General features: G+C 36.4%; 1 protein-coding gene across 6 annotated transcripts in view; it reads right to left on the bottom strand.

The window, feature by feature from the left end:
- The window catches only part of ANO4 (anoctamin 4), a 191,522-nt gene that overhangs the window by 70,849 nt on the left and 99,808 nt on the right, over nt 1-20,865 (bottom strand). For 4 of the 6 annotated variants that reach the window (XM_040556216.1, XM_040556239.1, XM_040556231.1 and 1 more), the window contains 2 exons: nt 919-1,019; nt 574-675 (listed from right to left, as the gene is read on the bottom strand). In XM_040556216.1, coding sequence (XP_040412150.1) covers nt 574-675; nt 919-1,019 — 203 coding nt within the window. Of the gene's footprint in view, nt 1-573; nt 676-918; nt 1,020-20,865 lie in introns of those variants that run through there. The other 2 variants (XM_040556220.1, XM_040556245.1) reach the window with 2 other exon arrangements.

Below are 20,865 nucleotides of genomic sequence, written 5' to 3' on the forward strand. Positions count from 1 at the left end.
ATACTACAGCTTGTCTCATACCAGAGGCATTTGTCATCCTTAAGTAAGAAGAAAACAGGAATAGAAATCCTGCAAAGGACACAAACTCACTAGTTGCATATTCTGGGTCTGATCCTTTTCTTGCTCAGGAGTAATTCCATTAAAATCAATGGAGTTATGCATCTATAAACCCTGCTAATTGAAAGAAGAATCAAGACCTCTCAGTTCATGGGTTTCGGTCAGTTCGAGTGGAAATCTTTATGCTATTTTAAATGTTCTGGTAACCAGCAGAGTAAAATAGATATTTTACAGAGAAAATTTCATAGCTCAACATGCAAATAATATTAAATAAATGATAAAAATAATCTGAATGATTATGTGAAATTAATTTGGTTGTCAGTGACATTTTATACAATTTCTTTATTTTCTCCACAGGCAAAAGCACTTATAGTCTGAATTGTTCTCTTATTAGATGTGATACTTATTTATAACCTGCATTTCCATAATTATGCATTATACAAGCAGAAAATTTACAGGTGCTGAACATACCAGATACGTCCAACAGACATGCACTTTCTGTGCTGCCTTACGTACCTGGATCTTCTTGACCTCCCATTGATTTCAATGAAATGTCCATTTAAAAAACAGCAGCGCACAAGTATGCAGGGGGCTCCAGCAGTGAAGGGGTTAAAGGGCCTAAGGATAGAATACCCCATGAAAACAGCTGCACTGCTACAGCTCACCTTAATTTCAAACCAATACTCTACTGAAATTGCAGGCATTAACAAGAAAGAACAATGACTATGGTATCTATGGCACTCCATTTATACTTTCAAAGGATGTGTGGTATCTTACAGACGAGCTTTCCATGTGCATTTCGGAGTTATTTTTACTTTAGCTTTACAGTAAAGTGTGAAGACAAAATACAGCTACACCTACCTGAAAGGCATTCTTACATTCATTAGTTCAGCGTATTTGCCCAGGACCTCCCAAGGGGCATGCAGCTTCACAAAGATGATGTCACTGTTTGTTAGAGATGACTGCAAAAGAAAAAGAAAACAGCCACCACGGCTTACTTTTTCAGGCAAGAAAGAGAGAAATCACGGGCGGTGGTCAGTATTTATTCTTGTCTTGTGTCACCCCTCCCATTTCCTGATTCTTCCTCAAGCACATGGAGCTCTATCTGGATTTTGCCAATTTATTTTCCTTCTGGTTTCCTTCTGGTTTTCCCTGTGACTCCCTTCTGGCCTGTACACACATTCACTGATACTGTCTTCTTTCCTATGGGTTATATGTAGTGTATAGAGATTTTTATGCAGGATATTCACATCAGAATATCTAGTACTTTTTTAATAGTACTTTTCAAGAAAGCTACAGCAGGGTCAGCTGAAGCTGTATTTATTGAGAACACTGACAGTCAAACGTTAATACTGAAAGATGAATTTTTCAAATTCTAATGAAAATCAATGATATTCTCATAAATCTGCACTTAATACAGCTTGCAACAACTAAATGGATCGCATTAACAGGGACAACTACCACTGGCTGAATTCAAGGAATACCGAGGAAATGGGTGAAGGTGTACAGGTTATAAGAAAAGGAAAGTGTGAGGACTGAGAAACTAGGCAAGAAATTTGTTAGTTTAGAGATTAGTTAGGCTTTAGGGATGATATCCTAGTATCCTAGTATAAGTATAATATAAGTATATTATATTATATTATATATAATATAATATATATATATATATATAATATAATATAATATATATAGTATATACTAATAAGTATAATAGTATCCTAGTATAATATTGTAGTATATTAAATATTTCTCACATTAATTCTTAGCTATTACAACATACTGGGGGTTCTTAAATCTGGTATCACTTATTTGGAAGCTGCAGTGACTATAAGGGTTGAAGGTTGACGTTTGTATTTTTGATGTCTTTTGATTCTTCCCTCCACTACTCTGATAGATGTAGAAATCATTGGAATTGTCATAGCATGTTCATATCCTTAAAGTAGCCAGAACATTATTACTAGTCTGTGAAGGGTGACAGGAATTAAAACTCCAGCAGTTAAGATACATATATATGACTTTTCTCAGCACAGACAAAAACAACAGACCAATACAAAACAAACCAATGACAACAATGAAACAGGAAAACAAAACAAAACAAAAGAGTCATTACAGAGATAACTTTTTAAAACAAGTAGAATTTTTTGAGTCCTCAAAAACGGACACAGAAATATTTGTATCCAAATTATTATTAAGCTGCAAGAAAAAAATAGACGTAGTGCATAGTAGAACAAGTGAATTTCTGGTATTAAAAACTTCAGAAAAAATATCTTACTGTTCTATTGGTAACTTCCTGCAAAATATTTCAACAAGAAATGATAGAACAGCAAAAAAATGCCCTCAAGAGAGTTGCATCAGAGACAATGAATTCAGCTGTAATCTTTCCACTGACTTCTATGGATTCCAAATCAGATCCTTAATGATGTTTTCCTTTATAAGTACATTTTGCAAATTATCTTTAATTTGCCTATGAGACTTTAGCAAGTAGATACCACAAAAACAAGACTAAGTTCTGCTACTCTAAAATTTTACAGCAAATTGCTCTCAAAGATAAGGTTCAGAATATTCAGTGCAAAGAAGGCATTCTTAATAAAACAATTTCTTACAGGAATGTATTTTTAAAATTCTTGTTAAACACACTAGCAAGGCGTATTTAGTTTAATTGAAACCTGATCTTCAAAACATAGAATCATAGAATCATTCAGGTTGGAAAAGATCTCTAAGATCATCTGGTCCAACCTTTAACCTAGTACAGACAAGTCCACTACTAAACATGATAGAATGTCTTGCACGATAGAATTAAAATCACCACAGTCTGGCTTACAGATGTACAATATATAATGAGTTTCAGTCCTCAGTTTCATCCATCTACTATTTTTCACAAGCTGTAATTTTTCCCTCCTTCTTCTTCCTGCTCGCCTACTTCCTTTTTCAGTTGATCTGAAACAATCATATTATGTAATTCCTGAAAATACTGTATCAGTATTGAATAATCACAAGTAGATGTTTTAGTAGCCCATACTTCAGTATCAGAGATATTCCTTAATTCCCAACCTTTCCAGCTTCACTGACAAACCACTTCTAGCACTTTATCATTGCAGCTGATCTCAGAATACAGGTAATACCATAGGCCCTGTATAATAGACTTGCCCGACTAGCAAGACTATCTTTCTCTTATACCACTAAGTTTGTACAGATACTGTGTTCCCAAAGAAAACAAATCTACCACAGATGTGCTTAAAAAGTAAGTACCATATTTCTTGGGTATCACTATGTGAGAAGTGGAAGAGACTAATGTCGGGGCCATTTACATAACTCCAAAAGTATAAACATCTTTGGCGAGTTACAGTCATCAGATAGGCCAAGGAAAATTTGTAAAGAAAGGGCAGGTTTTTCTTCTTCTGAAAACAGGCTTTCATGTCTAGAAACAGAGTGGTGTTAACTGCTGTTTAATTTAAGTTCTGGCCATCAAAGTCACATGTATTCCCACAAGCATTCTAGGTCCAAGACTTAAAAATATATATTCACTATTGACCTGACTCTTCTCTTTCTGAATGTTGTGGTTTAGCCCGGCTGGCAGCCAAACACCACACAGCCGTTCGCTCACCCTCCCCCCTCCCTCTCCGGGATGGGGGAGAGAAACGGGAAAGTGAAGTCTGTGAGTTGAGATAAAGACAGTTTATTAAGACAGGAAAAATAATAACAATAATAATAATAATAATAGTATTAATAGTAATAATGTGTACGAAATAAGTGATGCACAATGCAATTGCTCACCATCCGATGACTGATGCCCAGCCTATCCCCGAGCAGCCGGCCCCCCTCCACCCCGGCTAGCCACCCCTATATATTGTTCAGCATGACGTCAGATGGTATGGAATACCCCTTTGGCCAGTTTGGGTCAGCTGTCCTGGGTCTGTCCCCTCCCAGCTCCTGCTGCATCCCTAGCCTGCTCGCTAGCAGGACAGAGCGAGAAGCTGAAAAGTCCTTGGCTTGGTGTAAGCACTGCTCTACAACAATTAAAACATCAGCATGTTATCAGCGCTCTTCTCATCCTAATCCAAAACATAGCACCCTGCCAGCTACTAGGAGGAAAATTAACTCTGTCCTAACTGAAACCAGGACACTGAAGTTATCATTGTTAGTCTGAATGGAAGCAAAGTTATGCTGACATTGAACATCTCTTGAAAAGCCCACATTTTGCAGTATTTGCAGGCTGTTTCTCAGGATCAAGGCTGGAGATTAGTGTCCTTTGTCAAATATACTCTTCAACACTCTCCTCCAACAACAAAGACATTTTTGTTCATTATCAATAATATTGTCAAGTCATTTTATGACAATAACAACTGTAGGACTCACGTTTGGGTGAGCGTAATTGTTTATTTGTCTTGAGGCTACTAGGCAGACAACTGCAAATATCAATGCTCTAATTTATGTATGTACATCAACAGGGAAAAGATGTGAAAGGCAATCAAACCAGGATTTACCATTAATGTGTTTTCCTTAACATAATTTAAGGAAACAAAATACTAAAGATTGGGACTCCTCCCACATTTTAGTCTTCGTTATCAAAGTAAAAGAAGAGGAAAAGATTTTGTAACAGACCCAGCAACCAGACTTAAATCTTACCTACATTAGGAAGACACAACAAGGCAACTTAAAAAGCCAGAATGGGAATAGTGCCATAATTACTGGCAAACAGCTTATTCTTGTTAGGAACAACATGCAGGAAAATCCAGAAAATAAGAGAAAATCAATGTCCTTCCCCTGATAACAGTCTTCTCTATATCAAGCTCCATATGATGTCTCAGTGCAGAGTATTAAATAATAACTTCCATAAGTCCCACTTTTGGAAAATTACTCCGTTATGTTAATGGCACAGATTGATTTGCCATGTCAAGTGAATTAGGTGGAAAAAAACCAAACCCCACCAAATTATAGCTGATTAAATCATTCTTCCTCTGCAAAAACAAAGTAAATGTAAATTCACAAAGGTAATTCCGTAGAACTGGATAAGCAGCAGTGATGTTCTGCCAATACTTTTCAAAAGTGCATACATTACCCCTAGGTAAGTACTTACATATTATTAATATATGTCCAGTTTGAGGGAAAATATTACATATTCAAATGCATTTACTTCTATGTTCAAAGGAAAGTAGTAAATAATAGTGCCAATATCTTTCAAATACATCCTTTCAATCACAGCACAGGCTTGTTTGAAAAGTGGAATATACAGCTCACATTTAAACCAAGATTTTAAGAAGCTTTTGGCTTACGAGAAACCATAGGGCAAAGCAGTAAGGATGAAAATTAGATAAAGAAAGAAAGAAAGAAAGAAAGAAAGAAAGAAAGAAAGAAAGAAAGAAAGAAAGAAAAAGGAAGCCCTAACTAATCAATAGAAAGCTGTTAATAATATAATTTTTACATAAAAGAACATGTATAAAATACAGAATGACTTGGTATAAGGAGACAGAGGTAAGTGATTACAATTTAATATGATTTTGATATGAAAATTTGATGATAGGGTAAAGCTTTATTTTTACTTAGCAAAATACTTCCGGAGGTTCAGCTTCACTGGAGTTATTAATGCAAGCAGGTGGCTGGCTATTGCCAGCATTCAGGCAATGTCATCTAATCCAGCTCAGAGCAGGTGTCATTGTTACAGTGCTTAATTTCTGGCATCATCTGACAGAATCTCACTGCTGGAACAGAACAGAGTTAGTAACAAGGGGAAATGTTTGCAAATATCCTTTCATGTAGACAGAAGTGTGAGTGGAGAGGGAACTTAAAAAACAGGGTAGGTTACCTGAGTAGAAGCAAAATGCAAATATTATCTCATTGCTCAAGTTTACTGTGCAACAATGAGCTTAGAGTCTGCAAGAAAGAAATACAAATTGCTTAGAGTTAAGAAACAGCGTGAGAAAGGATGCCTTTAATCCTATCTAATGTCATCTGCATTCACTTAGAGTGGAGAGTGTGAATGTCCCAGTAACGTAACATAGACGTAGTAAATCTACCATGAAAACAATATTCTGACTTGGACTCTACTTCCTAGAGAAAGGATTAAAAATACCTGCAGCATGACCATCTTAATGGAAGAGGTTGAACTGTCTGTGAGGCAACGATAAAACATTTCTTGATAATCCCATTAGTAAATACTGAGTACAGGTTTGACATATGTGGATAAGATTTCTGTGACAAAATAGCTAATCACATGGATTTCATCTGACAGTTGATTGGATGCATCTTTTAATTCTTCTGGACTGGAAGATAGTACAAACATGTGAAATTAATTATTTGCAGGTTTAAAAATTCAAATAGGTGAAACGTCTGAGTAGAAGAATATATTTTTACTTATGTACATGTTATTTCATATTAACTCTTTACATGAGAGATCAGTTAAACATTGCAATTTTAGATTTAAAATGTTAATATTTTATATAGTGATAGTTGAGATCATCAAACCTTTTGATTGTATTACGGGCCAAGAAAGGTCCCTTAAGTACAATATTTTACTTTTAGCACCACGGGCTGCGAAAAATATATCGTAAAACTGAATTACATTTTATCAGGCACTTCCACAGTGATTTATCCCAAGTGTAAAATAAAAAAACAATATTTTCACAATATAGATATGTCTCATTAATCATTTTTTGAAGTTTAAAATGCTTACATTTAATGAATTGTCTATTAAATATTTATATTTTCTTTTAGAGGCTTGTTGGAGAAACATTGCTTTGACACAGAAAAGGCAATTTATTTTTTGTCAAACAGTTAATTTCACAAACTTAACAATCAGTCAAACAAAATGTGCAGGCAGGCTTATTATAGCTTTTGCATACAAATAACCTAGAGGAACTGAACAAGATGCTTATCACATAATCATAGAATAAATGAGGTTGGAAGGGACCTCTGGAGGTCATCTAGTCAAAACCCTGCTCAAAGCAGGGACAGTCACAACCACAACTGTGGTTAAATATCTCCATGGGTGGACACCTCACAACCTCTCTGGGCATCACAGCCACTCTGGGTGTAAGGACCATTACTGGCCTTCCACATGGATGCAGAAGTGTTTGCAGCAGCACAGGTTCTGAGCACCTGCTCATGCTCCAGCAAGATGAAAGCATTTGTTTTTTCAACTTCCTTTTCAGGCTCTCTTAGTTCACACATTCAAGGAAGATAAGAATTACTCATATGACTGCCAACCAGGACACCAAAGTCTTTTTGGTGTCAATGCTTTCCCTGTAGTTCTCAATTGCAGTCTGTATACCTTTGTATTTGCCAGTGTAGTGCAAAATTCTTTCTCAAGAGAGATGCCAGTGAACTTAGCAAGACCACAGCTGAGGAAGATCCTAGTCCAGATTACACTGTTAGGAGAGAGGCTTTAGTGCAGACCACATGCCATAATGTAGCCCCAAGTTACTCAGGTCAGCTGCACACTCACAATGTGATATGATATTCCTCACATCGAGGGAGTAGCAGAGTCAGTGCATGCACCTGGTTGTGCAGGGCACACGTGCTCTGAGACTGCTGCCTGCCTCTGATCTGCAAGAAAGGGAAAGTCTCAGAAGACCACTCTGACTGTACCTTCTCAGACGTAACACAGGTCCCCATTCTGCCAGACAAAGGAAAAGCACCGAACAAAACATATGATCCAGTTAAATGAAGGGGAATGATGCCCATGAAGAACATGAATAATTACCAGTTATAGCTGTCCGTAAACTCTGAGAGTTTGGGCAGCTCAGATGCTTGTTCCCCCAACCTACATCCCAGCTTTCTGTGCTTTATCTTACTGCTAGTATTATTAGAACTGGGAAGAGTTTGAGGAACCATCTTTTGATAAGTCATTTTGCATTGTTTAACTCAATGATGCAAAACTATTCTGTCTGGCTCATTTGTGGGCAGACACTGAGCGAGCCACTTTCCCATTCCTCTCTGCCATTATGCAAATAGTTAGAATATCCTTTAATGAGATGGCTATAGTGAATTTCTGAGCAACTGCACTCTGTAGTCTTACTAAAGGTACTCAAGTTATCTGATACAATGACAGGGTGTAAACAACAATTTTACAAGGGAAGTTGTTTTGGAAACTTGCAAAAGCATATCGCAGAACCGCTGACTCTCCAGATACAACACCATTACTACATGAAAGGGAAGTGCTTTCCAAAGCAAAATATGATGGTGAGAATAGGCTTGATTACTGCTGTTCAGCTCCCAATTCAGATTACTGCACTTAGGTAGATTTACCTTTTTTTCCAAGTCCCAAACCATGCTCAGACTGTGCAAGACTTCCTACCAAAAAAATAAAAATACATATAAAACAACAAGAATTAAAGGCTAATCCATCCTAATGTTCTGGCTTCACCACATCACAGTTTCATGTTGATCATGAAAAAGAAATTTTACAGTCTAGTGCAGAGAGGAAGTTCCTAATAATTGATAGTCTACATGATTTTTCACCTGTCTCTGCTCCTCTAGGTTCATAGTAGTTTGGCTTCCATATTTAATTAAATCATCTGATGTTAAAAATGCATACACTGGAAACAGAAGAAAAATAAAAGTTTCTTAAGCAAACACAGCATAATTAGAACTTAACTGGAGACAGAAGATGAAATTGAAATATGTAATAGGATCTTTAAACCTAGAAGGGAGAATACTGGATCCTTTGTGCATTTCTGTACAAATCCCTTCATTTGCTAGATGTACTTTGAATGAAACAGGGTAAATATGTGATAAGGACAAATTATGGTTTTCCTCTGTTCTAATTTGTCATAATAAGGCAACATCCCTTCATGGCACAAGGTACTGACAAGGCAGACACCTAAACAGTAGCTCCAGTTCTAAACAATTATTGCCATTCATAATATACCTGTTGGCATAAGGTGCTTGATGAAAACACCTCCCATATGACACAGAAAAGCAAAGCAGCACCATATGGAGCCCAGTATTTTAATGGTTTGGCTAAATGGGATGGAGGACAAGGATGATTTGCTCTCCTAGTTCAGAGCTCTTACATGAAGATATAGCAAGAGGTGTAGAAAACAAACAAGTCTTTTTTTTTTTTTTTTTTTTTTTTTTGCTTGAAGGCCAACATCATCATCAAATGAGGTAATGTCAGTTTTGATCTGCTTGCATATGTTTCAATGTGATGAAACTAACCCTAAAATTGTTTGCTGAATAATGCTGAAATTTAAGATCCTTATAACACAGTGAAACTAAGTCTTCAAGTAATACATACGCTGGCAAAGAATCCCCCCTCCAAATTCTCTTGCTCCATCAAAACCACTATAAAAATATCTTTGCTTAACAGACAGTATAATCTTTTTCTACAGATGAAGAAATATTCATTCTGTTTAAGAAGTCTTCAGCTAGCAAAAGGCAGACTGTTCAGATTAGGAAAGTGCAAATATCTTTGTTATCTATTGAGATCTTTTTTATCTATTGGGAGAATTAACACTATGTGTAAAGTTTTCTAGAATCTTTTATTTTGCCCACTTTACGTAGCGGGGCTGTGTCACTAAGGGCTGCAGCAGAGAAATCACAGTCCAAAGGTGGAACAGAAGACATCAAAGTGCTTTTTATCTCTGTAGTACTATTTGGATACTTTTATTCAGAGTAGAACTTTGGAGTAGAATTGAAATTACCACCTATCATACCTCTAAAACTAATAGATTTGGTATACTTACAGCAATCTGTTTTATTCTTTTGTATGGGGAAGTGTAAAAATGCAAATTGAAAAGGAAACTAAGATAAAATCCCACTTCAATTACTAATCCCAGTCTTTCTATACACTTTGTAAATGCAATATAATTAGACTTCTTCTTCTATAGGAAAGATTTCCTGACTGGAAAATTACAATTCCATTAGATTAGATCTCTGAAAAGAGTCAATATGACTCATACACCAAGGGCCCTGTAACTTATAATTCAATCATTTTGTTGAAAGGAATTTGTTTAAAACCAAAAGCTGGGCCTAATGAATATTGGAAAATATATTTTAAAAATGGGGGAAAATTCCATTAGTGCTACAGTAGTAGACAATGGGAAGAAATTATCCAAACTACAGAAAACTTTCTCAATATATCACCACTTAAGGAATTATAATTGTTAATACACTGCAGGCTGTCCTTCCACATATTTAAAATACAGAAATTTTAGTATGTCCAAGAAATGCAGTGTAGAAATGTTGTATTTTGAACCATTTTTGATTCAACTTTATAGAGACACTATACTTCTGCTGTAGAAACACCTATACCCTCAGGCATGATATCTTTCACACATGACAATATAGTAGTGAGTTTGTTAAGAAAGAAATGGTATTAAAATTGTATGTCACATACCTTTCTCTGTTCTTGCTAGTAGTTACTGAAAGGTGTACGACCGAATTGTTATCATCTCAGTAATAAAACTGATGAATTTCTTTCCTAAAATAATCTCCTTGCCCTACTTTCCACAATTGCCATATTGCTTTTCAAAGAAAAGTAAAATAATAATGAAAAAAACAAACAAAAGTGATTTCTGCAGTGTAACATTTTAAAGCAGCTCCTCTCCCACCTTTCTGTCTTACACACACGACACCTGACAAATGTTTCCACTGATATATTTGTTTCCTCTTGCAGAATCCCATCTCTCTGTCTTGCTTGTCTCCTCCTCATCAGTCTGTGTCACTTTTCTCTCACCAGGTTCCCTCACACCACCACAGGCTACTTCTCCTGCCGATCACTCTCTGACTGCACCATTAACTCTAACAGATGCACGAAGGAGGCAGTTCCAACATCAGACCTCTTCTAATTACATAATTACAACCTCCAGAGTGTAATAAATTATTATTTTTTTTTTTTTTTTTGAGCTGGAGGAAAATTGTGTTAAATGAACTTATGTAAAATTTCACAAACTACCAAGATATGGACTAATTAAAGAAGGATTAGAGAAGAACAATAAGAATGATCACGAATTTTGGGAAACTTGACCTAGAGGAAAAAATGTAAAGAACTGGGATGATTCAAAATACAGAAGAAAATGCTAAGCACATAACAGTATGTTTGTTTATTTATTTATTTATTTATTTTTATTTATAAAATATGTAACAAGTAGTTGTGACTAGGAAGGGAATGAACTGCTCTCCACCTTCTGAATGAGGCAAGAAATAACAGGATTAAATTGTAGCAAATAAGATTTAGGTCAGATACAGCAAAAAAAAAAATCAGGCTGAACAGTGCTGAAACATTAGAGTGATTTGTAAGGGAAGTCTTCTGACATTAAGGCAAAGGTTAGACAAACTCTTGGCAGTGTGTCACTGTCCTGCCCTTGGAGCTGTGGGAGCCCTCCAGTCTCCTCTACTGCAATTTGCTAGAGGATCAAGTAGTTTTTAAAACATTATAAAATCAAACCTCTCTTATTTGGCATTGTTCATCTTCATTCTGCCCTGGAAGATGTGATAATACAAGGTCAATGAAACAGAGTATGTCATCATAAGAAATAATACACTAGGAAACATGAACATAGCATGAACCAAGTACTAGGAAAAAAAAGAAAAGGCAATTCAGAGAGCAAATAATGGTTAAATTTCCTTTTCAAAGCCACAGATCTGAAAGGGAGGTTCTATGCTCAGCACAACTACCTCTTGGATTTAGCTGTGCCAAAAAGCTGTGAAGCCCTGAAGTGTTGTTAGGGCTGAGTTAAAAAAGTAGGGTTTCCATTGGCAAGGGAAACAAAGAATTTTGTAAATGGAGTCAGAACAATAAAGAGCAGTGCTGGGGACTGAGACATCACTGGTATATTTAGTATAAATCCCTGACATTCCTACCAGGAACAGGATGTAGAAGAAATGTGGGAATGTTTGAAAGAGGATGAGAGGTTCAGCCTTGAGAAAAAGGCAGGGCTAAGAAGCAAACTCAAAGTGCTCCACAGGACAAGCCAGTACTGGGAGACCCAGAGTGGGAGAAGCAGGACAAAAAGAATTCCTTAGTTCCCCCGGTGTGGCTGAAACAATGGCTCAAGCAGGAAGACCTTTAAGTGTTAAGTATGAGCTAAAAGTATTGTTTGCCATATTTTCTGCTTAAGTTCCAGTACCTAATCCTTTGCTAAAGTAGGATGTGTTTGCACATTATTATTATTATTATTATTATTATTATTATTATTATTATTATTATTATTATTATTTGGTATTTATAGTAACCTCAGGTGAATCTGAAAAGACCAAGGCATAGCACCTTCCCAAAGGCAACAGATGCAACTAAAATGGGTCCACATGTCCCATCTAGTACCAGTCTGGGATTTCCAAGAGTTGGGATGTGGGGCTGGAAGGATCATACGGTGCTTGTGAGTGTTAAATGTGGGGAAAAAATCCTATATCATGCTCCCATGGGGCTGTTAACATAATATGTCCTGGAAAGAAGGCAGAAGTAAAGAGAACTCTTGACTCTGGAGAAATTAAAACTGTCAGCCATCCACCCCATTGTTTTGCTTTCACCATTCTAAAATCTAATTTTTGAACATTATTTGTCTGCAGTACTTTCTGTGGAATATAGTATTATTTTACTTACAATCAAAATGAATTTCTGAGATCTCCAGGTTCTGTAGGCATCAAGATCAAAATTAAGAGGTTAAGGGCATTAGAAAGATATCATTTTATAAGCTTCAAGATCAAAATTAAGAGGTTAAGGTCATTAGAAGCATATCTTCCCGTTGTTAAAGACATACACTTGACTGAGAACAATTCAATTTACGAGAGGCTGGGACCTCAAGAGTAACACAATGTAACGGATCAGTGCTTTTGGATATTGTTTGGATATAGCTTGTTGACAGTGCTCTAGGGCTTTATGGACAGTTAGTGAGAATGTTTTTTCCAGCCTTCAGAGAGGTGTATATGCACTTTTTAGAAAATACAAATTGTAAGTATTCAAGAAAATCTGAAACATATTCATGCTTCCACTGCAAGTTTTTAGGATGTGAATGTGACAATCTCTGAACATGGAATGAGAGATGGATGTGCAAGTAGTTCATTCACTTCCAAGTATACTCCGATGAGATCTGTACCAAACTGTGGGTCTGGCACTGTACCTCAGACTACTTATCTAATTGTACTTTCCTGTAGTCACAGGAAGTAAAATGGCAGTGCAGTGAACCTGACTACAAAGGCTGCTGTCAGTTCTTTTCTGCATCAGGGTTCTAGTCAGGGCTTTAGAAAATTTGGTTTTCTTTTATATTAAACAGTATCTGATGGAAAATATCCTTACAGGTAATCTATGAAATAAATTTAGAACAAAATCAGTAAATAAAGATTTTTGCTAGGTATACATAGTTAGTCCTACAGGAACATTTCAGTGATCAGCTGTGATGACATTTAAGAGAACTGCATTTTATTTCAACACAGAACTGAACAAATTATATGAAAATGAAGAAAATTGAACACAATTTTAAAAAATGTGTAGTTAAACACATGAAAAACTTCAATTTGATTTAACTTCAAAAGTCATAGTCCACATGAAATAGCATGTTTTCATGTGTTTCTGGATTATATAAGCACTTTTAAACATTCCGTTGTCTTTTTCCCCCCATTTTCTCTTTCACAAATCTAAATCTTTCTAATCAACTATCATGGTATCAAACTATCAAACACCTAATTTTAAAAATTCAAAAAAGTTTTCACATTTTTTTTTTTCTCAGCTAAAACTGGTTGCGCCCTGATTTTACTACTAACAGATTTGTCTTTACAGTGGGGCTGTCCTACCTGCATCACATTATAGTGTATTGCTGTAAAGAAACATCAACTTCTTTAGCTCATGCCCAGAAGAAGAATGCAATCCCAGCCTGGGGCATCACTCCTGAGTTTTAATGCTGTGATATTACATATCCAGTGATGTGCAGTGTTATGGTTATGTATGTTTCATCTCTGGTTTTGCTAGTGATTTCTTGGGCAAGTGGATGTTTTCTCTGTGCAGTTTTTCTTCAGCACTGAAATGGGAATGACACTTTCTTCCCCACAGTAGTGATGTGTAGACCCTGAATAGATGTTCTGTAAGTGCTTTGAGGGCCATCTTGCAAACAGTAGATTTGGAAATGGACTTTCATTCCCTCTCTCCTTCACTATCTTCAGTTATGTCATACTTCATATATATATAAGATTTGTTTTAAGATGGTAAGGGCTTGTGCAGTATTTCTAAATGTATTTTATACTCAGATTTTTTATATGGGAGCTATACAGTGAGAAGATGTCTTTTCTTACTTGTCTGCCTTGATTTAATGAAGATATACCTCCATATCTTGACACTAGCTTCTTAATGCTTAATAACCATTATCTTTTTCCCCCTCTACTCCAAAACTCCAAAATGTTCATCTTCCCCATATCATTTTCACTTTGTGCCTTTTGGCTGGTGTAATGCATTAGAAACACACATGGATTCTGTTTCCTTTTGCAGCATGGACAAAAAAAGTCCAATATTTAAATGTAAATTGACATAGAAAGCACTCATCAGTTCACAGTCAAAAAAGCATAGAATAGGAGATGTCAAAGACTGGAAAATCTGTAGAAGCATAGTTTGGGGGGATGGGTGTAGAATTGAATGTTACAGTTGTCTGACAATTCTGTTTGCTGTTTGTTTTACACTCTGCCAGTGTGGGGGTGACCCTACAATCCATAGATCTACTCATGTAAAGCTGTAGATATCACCTGGGGACAAGAAGAACAAAAATGTGTATCTTTAGCAGTTTAAAGCTATGTTGTGTGCCATATATCTGACCCAGTTTCCCCTGCTGGACACTGGCAAGCTGATATATTTGCATCAAAACTGTGGTTCTATCATGGCTCTAAACCCACTAATCCTGAGAAGTTGCCTGAAGGCTTAGTCCCGAAGAGCAGACATCACAGGTGTGATTCAAGGCAACTATGTTTAGAAATCTGCACTGGAGAGGAACAGGCACCTTCAAGGTACAATTCACTTGTTCTATTTTAGCCTTCCATCCTAGATTGAAATGAATTGCTGCCCAGAAGGACCTGTTACTTCCCAGCCAGATATCTATTTTGCAAACAGCCACAGTCAAGAAGATTTTTTTTCTTCCTCTTTTGGGTCTCTGTACCTTATTTTCACTGGGTCCCCATTACCCTCCTTCCTCATCATCCACCGCAACTTCTGCAATAGTGTAGATACGCTAGTTTCTATAACTCCACCTTCATGGGTGGCTCTAATTCACTCTCCTATGAATTTCTGAAACTAATGACAAAATCCATAAACTTGCACTGGGTTATTGACCCTAGGTACTCTATATAGAGTAGAGTACAAGCTTCCATCCAGACAATTGCTGTTTCAGGACATTTGTTTATCCCAGTGCTGTCTCAGAAAGCCACAGTTTCCAATAGCAGTGGCACTCATAGTACAAAATCAAGAACATGATGGGCCAGGTTGTATTCTGCATTGAGCTACATATACAGACAAACAACAACAACAAAAAAAACAACTTCCAGCCAGCTCTTCTATGGCAGTAAGAGTGCTTGAGCTTCTCCATATTACCCAGGAAGTGTGGTCACAGATCTGATTATTAATTTGTGAAGGGCATAGGCACAGAAGTTTAGGAATGGAAAGACAAGTTCCTAAGTGGAGAAGAACATATAAAAAGAAGTGTATGGTTTTGGGAATTTCTGGAAGTTAGGCTAACATATACTAAAACTGGGTCAATAGCTGCCTTCCACTTAAGACAAATGTAAAAAGTATTTGGGATCCTCTTTGGAATAGATATATATAAAAACAAATGAGAAAAAAAAAAAGGAAAAAATGAGCAAAATAAGCAGGAGGTTGGACTACACACCTCCTGAGGTCTTTTCCAAACCCAATTATCCTATAATTCTATGAAAGGGCAGGGAAAGAGCCAGTCTTCTGGACTAGGCATGAGTGCTTTGTGATATGCAAACAAACTTGAGAGACACGATTCACTGCTCACCTAGTCAGAAGAGGTAGATGTGCATACCCTGGGAGGAGGAAAAAATCACAATTTTAAAGAAACAGAGCTGGTGAAGAAAATGATCCTAAGAAAAATCATTAGAGAGGGAACTTTTTGCCACAGAGCTGGCTGACAAGTGTTCAGTATTATGAGCAAATAAAGCATCTTCCAAGTGATTCCACCAGACTCTAAGGAAACTTTATACATTTCTTTTCAACAAACAGGATTGCAACAAAGGGAGAAAAAACTTCCTTCTGCTTTTCACTCCCTGGTCAAAATAGCGTGCAGGGTCCTTAACTGGAGCATTCTTCGGGTTACTTGGTGAAGGGATTTACAAGCCTAATCTGTAGAACAGTAGAATAACTCTAGAGCTGCTAAATCCCCATAAGGCCATCAAATTAAGGTCTGTTTCAAAACAGTTTCATATGCCTGCATTACAACAGATCAGAAAAAGTGATGCATGTAAACATGCCTGCATAGCTTTCTCCTAAATGTGGACAGCTTCTATTTTAAATAAATAAAAAAATGCATTACAGTAACGTATTTTATTGATGTTTGGTAATTGAGAAAATCAGATGTGAACAATTATTGGAATCATAAGAATGTCTTAAGTGTCTCATTTAAATCGATATTTTAAAGGGAATGGCCTGAATAAAAAAAGGTAGTATTAGACTGATTAAAAAGACTTCATGTAATTTTCCTCTCTCACACATGCACAAATAATAAGAAAAGAGATGAAAGTCACAATATATTCATTAGAATTTAGGAACTGCCGGTCACTACCAGTCAAGCAAATAAACTAGCTGATATACTGCTTTCAAAAACATTTTTCCTTCTGAAACTAAGCCAATTAAACTAAAAATGTGAAAAGAATACACTAAAATCAGATGAATGGGTTGTAACAGCTCATTATGAAAGATAATTTTCCAACCAATTTAATTTTAAAACCTAAATTCAAACCCTTACATTTTCTACATAATGAAAAGGTTTATATTCAATGGTAGGTATGTCACTTCAGAAACACAGAAAGATGTAGGAAAACTATATACTTCTACTTCTTATGTATAAAAGTATGTGAAAATCCTTCATTATTGAACCCTTATAACCAGCATATAATGGCATTTTTTCAAAATATGATATTTATAAACCAATCTGAAAGAAGGTAAAAAAAAAAACAAAAACCACAAACAAACAAAAACAAACAAAACAACAACAAACAAACAAAAAAAAAACCACCCACACCACTACCATCAAAAAAAACAACACAGAAAACAAAGAGAAAATTTCCCCAAATCTAACAGTCATTAAAAATAATGGTAATTTTGCATATTACAAGATGGAGTTATATTTTTGAAATTCCAAATTTACATGTCTCTATTGTTTTCTTCTGTCTTCATTCATTTTCAGTGTGGAGGTTTTCTTCTTTTTGAATAGTTTTGAATTTTAAACAGATTAAAGAGATGGTTGTTACAAAAGTAACCTCAAAGGTCTTATATTAGTGCTTGACAATGGAGACTTCAGAAAGGAGAATCAATCTTATTTCTTATAAAAGGAAATATCTACTTGAGTCTATTAACAGAAACAACAAGCTACACCTAAGAAAAGTAGTAAGTACTGCACCATGAAACTCTTCAAGAGGAAAGAAATGGGTTTCTAAATTGTTCCACCTACAAGGCACTTTCATAGATTCTTTCAAAAGCTTTCATGTATAAATACAAGTTGTCTGTACACAGAAGAGAGTTTTGTAAATTAGATAGGACTTTAAACAGAGGGACATGACTAATTAGGACAGAGGTTTCAGTCAATGAGCTATCTCAGAAACATTATTTCCTCAGCTTTATTAAACTGAATTTACAACATCACTTCATTACCAGTCTGAAACAGCAAGAAACGAATACATATATACACAGTGAATAATGTTGGTTTTAATTTGGGTCCAGACAGCCATAAACTGAAACATCTTTGTCAATAAAGTCTGAGCACTGAGGTCATTTGACTAGCTCTGTTTTTGAGGCTGCTACTGCAATTTAAATACAGTTAATCCAAGGCGCACAGCACCAGTACTCCACTCACTCCATGACTGAGCTAACCTGGCATACCAAAGAAAGAAAGTGGCCGATAAGAGGACTTGGAGCCCCTGTGCCAAGAGACAGTGAGGAAGGGAATTTCCTCTCCAGAATCATGCTGCCCTCCTGGGACTGCTTGCAAGTGGTGCAGACCTACACCACTTCGTGCTGCAGGGGAAGACCCAAACAATCCCTAACCATGAGGGTACTACAGATATTTGAAATTATCACTATTTGTTCAGAAACATAATGCAGTAGATGCAATGCCATCTTTTCAAAACAAGCTCAATGCCAAAATCACCAACACAATATGAGAACCTGAAACACACTCCTGGCATTTCCATATACTCTGTCTTTCTGCTCCCTACAGACAGCTCTAGATTTCTGCTCATTAAGACAGCACGGTCAGGGAGAGTTGCAGCAAGCCAGTCATGTCACCTTTGGGCAATAAAAACTCTCACTGTGCATTAAGTGATTGCAGCCTTGTGGATTAAACTTGGTCCTGATGCCACTGGCATGCAAATAACATCTCAAAAATAATTGCCGTTTAAGAGCAATTACTGTAAAGGGAAAGGTGACTTTTGACATATAGGGGACATCTCATATGAAACATGTACTGTGTTTTTTAATCTATCTCCTGCCTGTTTTTTCCCTTGAGCCTGGTGTCCTTCAAAAGGTTTTTGACATCCTGATTTTTAAAGATTGATGACAAGAAACTCTTTGACAAAAAAGCCTACTCAGCATTTCTGAAGGAAAAGAAGTATCTCAAAGGCCTTTATATCCTTTTTCAGTTACCAACATATTTTTTATATTACCTCTGCACTTCATGCAAAAGCTATAGGTTTTTTTCAAATGTAAAACAAATTTTCAGCAACAGTTATCCAACTTCTTAGTCTACTAGCTTTACACAGTCCTGTTAAGGAGTTTGTCTTCTCAAAACATATATATTTCAGGGCTCCCTCAATCATTCAAAAAGGTAATTTTTTAAAAACTGTTCACTGAAATTTGAGTTCAGACTCTCTCCATCCAGACTTCTATGAAACTCCTTAAATTTCTATTCAAGATTGTCACTGTGCTATTCAGTGGACATAGTATCTGAAAGTTAAAATCATTTCCCTCAGAGGCCCAGGTAGCTGGAAACACCTCCACTGTTCAGTGACAATGTTTTTTGGTACAGAGCACTCTCTGGAAAAAACATCTGTTTATTCATACCTACACATTTTTCTGTAGAACACTGCTGAAAAGAGACTCCACTTCCTATTTGCACTAGATAATTAACTCACAATAAATCTTTGGGAGACTAGTCTGCTTATAACTTGTTCTGACTGAACTTGGATGAAATGAACAGCGTTATGTTTAAATTAAATAGCTGGAAGCACTTTACTCGTAATGCTTGTGGTGGGCTTGTATTTCAGCCTGTTACCCTTTTTGCAGGAATAGTTTGTGTCATTTTGATGTCTCCATCCATGATTTGGGGATGCAATCAGACAGTGCTTAAACATTAAATAACAAACTGCACCTGCTAATGATGGGATATTATGCTGTTTATGAAACTGAGCTCTTGCAGGCTGTGTAATTTGTACTGTAAGTTCATTAGCTGTAGTTATTTGCATATGGAATAATAGGATCAGGAAAGTGAGAGACTGAAATAACTTACTAGAGTGCGTGAAAGCACTATGCACTAGAGTGCATGAATGGTTGGTATTAGTTACAATAGTAGATTAACATTGAACTTCTCCTGATCTTCTCCAAAGACCGAAAAGTCCTAATGTTGCCTAAATGCAAGTTATTCATACTGGAGGATATCCATGTCACTGTTACTCACAGCTTACTGTTACACTCATTGTAGCTCTAGCACAAAAACGATATTCTCTCCCATATGTCAAGTGACTGGAACATCTACATAGTATTTTTGCATTATCTTGAGATTGATACTAGCTATCCTTGTTTTCAATGTGCCTATACATGAGTGCACATGTTTGTGTGCCCAAGGATGTATATGGGTAATTACAGACAACTGGAGGCACTGGGAGTAATTAGAAGAAGGAGGGTCTTCCATCCTTATTAAAAAGAGAAAAGAATGGGAAATAATTTGATTTTATTTCTTCTTGAAAATATCCTTGAGTATGTTTTAAAATTAAATCAGCATGGAAAGAAAGAATGTATAAACTGTAATACATACAAACCCATGTAATTTAAAGTGCATTAACATGAAAAGATCCCTCAGCTGACATAAACAGTTGCAGAGCTGTTGACTTAAATGATAAGGTGACTGCCAGCAATCTGCCCCATTGCAATCAAAGAAGTCACACATTATTATAGAACAGAAAAGGAAGATATGAACTGTGTCAGAAATAAGAGACTCATTAGGTCAGCAACCCTTTTAAAAATTATTTTTATTTATTTATTTTTTTTCCTAGCTGGAGCTATATAGTTTGTCCTAAAAGGAATCCTGGTAGCCGTGAGTGACATCCTCCATGTGGCCTGACCTACCATGGCTGTGCCGTATGGGTGATTATCACCCACACAGTTGTCCTGGTGCTTCCTAGTGGCAGGGTATATACTGCACAAGCATCACACTGTGCATGCACACAGAGATCTTCCTCTCTGTAAAAAAAGGCTCAGAGAACAGCAGACACAACATTCGTGGTGGAAACTTTCCCTAGTCACCCTTTTCTCTAATGGATAGTGTTTTTTTTTTTGTTTTTGTTTTTTGGTATGTGCAGAGTAAGTTCAACATGACAGGGGAGAGATATGAAAACCAAAGGAAAATAACAGCTAGGAAAAAGGATTATCTGGCAGAATGATTC

Source organism: Cygnus olor, chromosome 1, assembly GCF_009769625.2.
Source record: "Cygnus olor isolate bCygOlo1 chromosome 1, bCygOlo1.pri.v2, whole genome shotgun sequence".
Lineage (NCBI taxonomy): Eukaryota > Metazoa > Chordata > Aves > Anseriformes > Anatidae > Cygnus > Cygnus olor.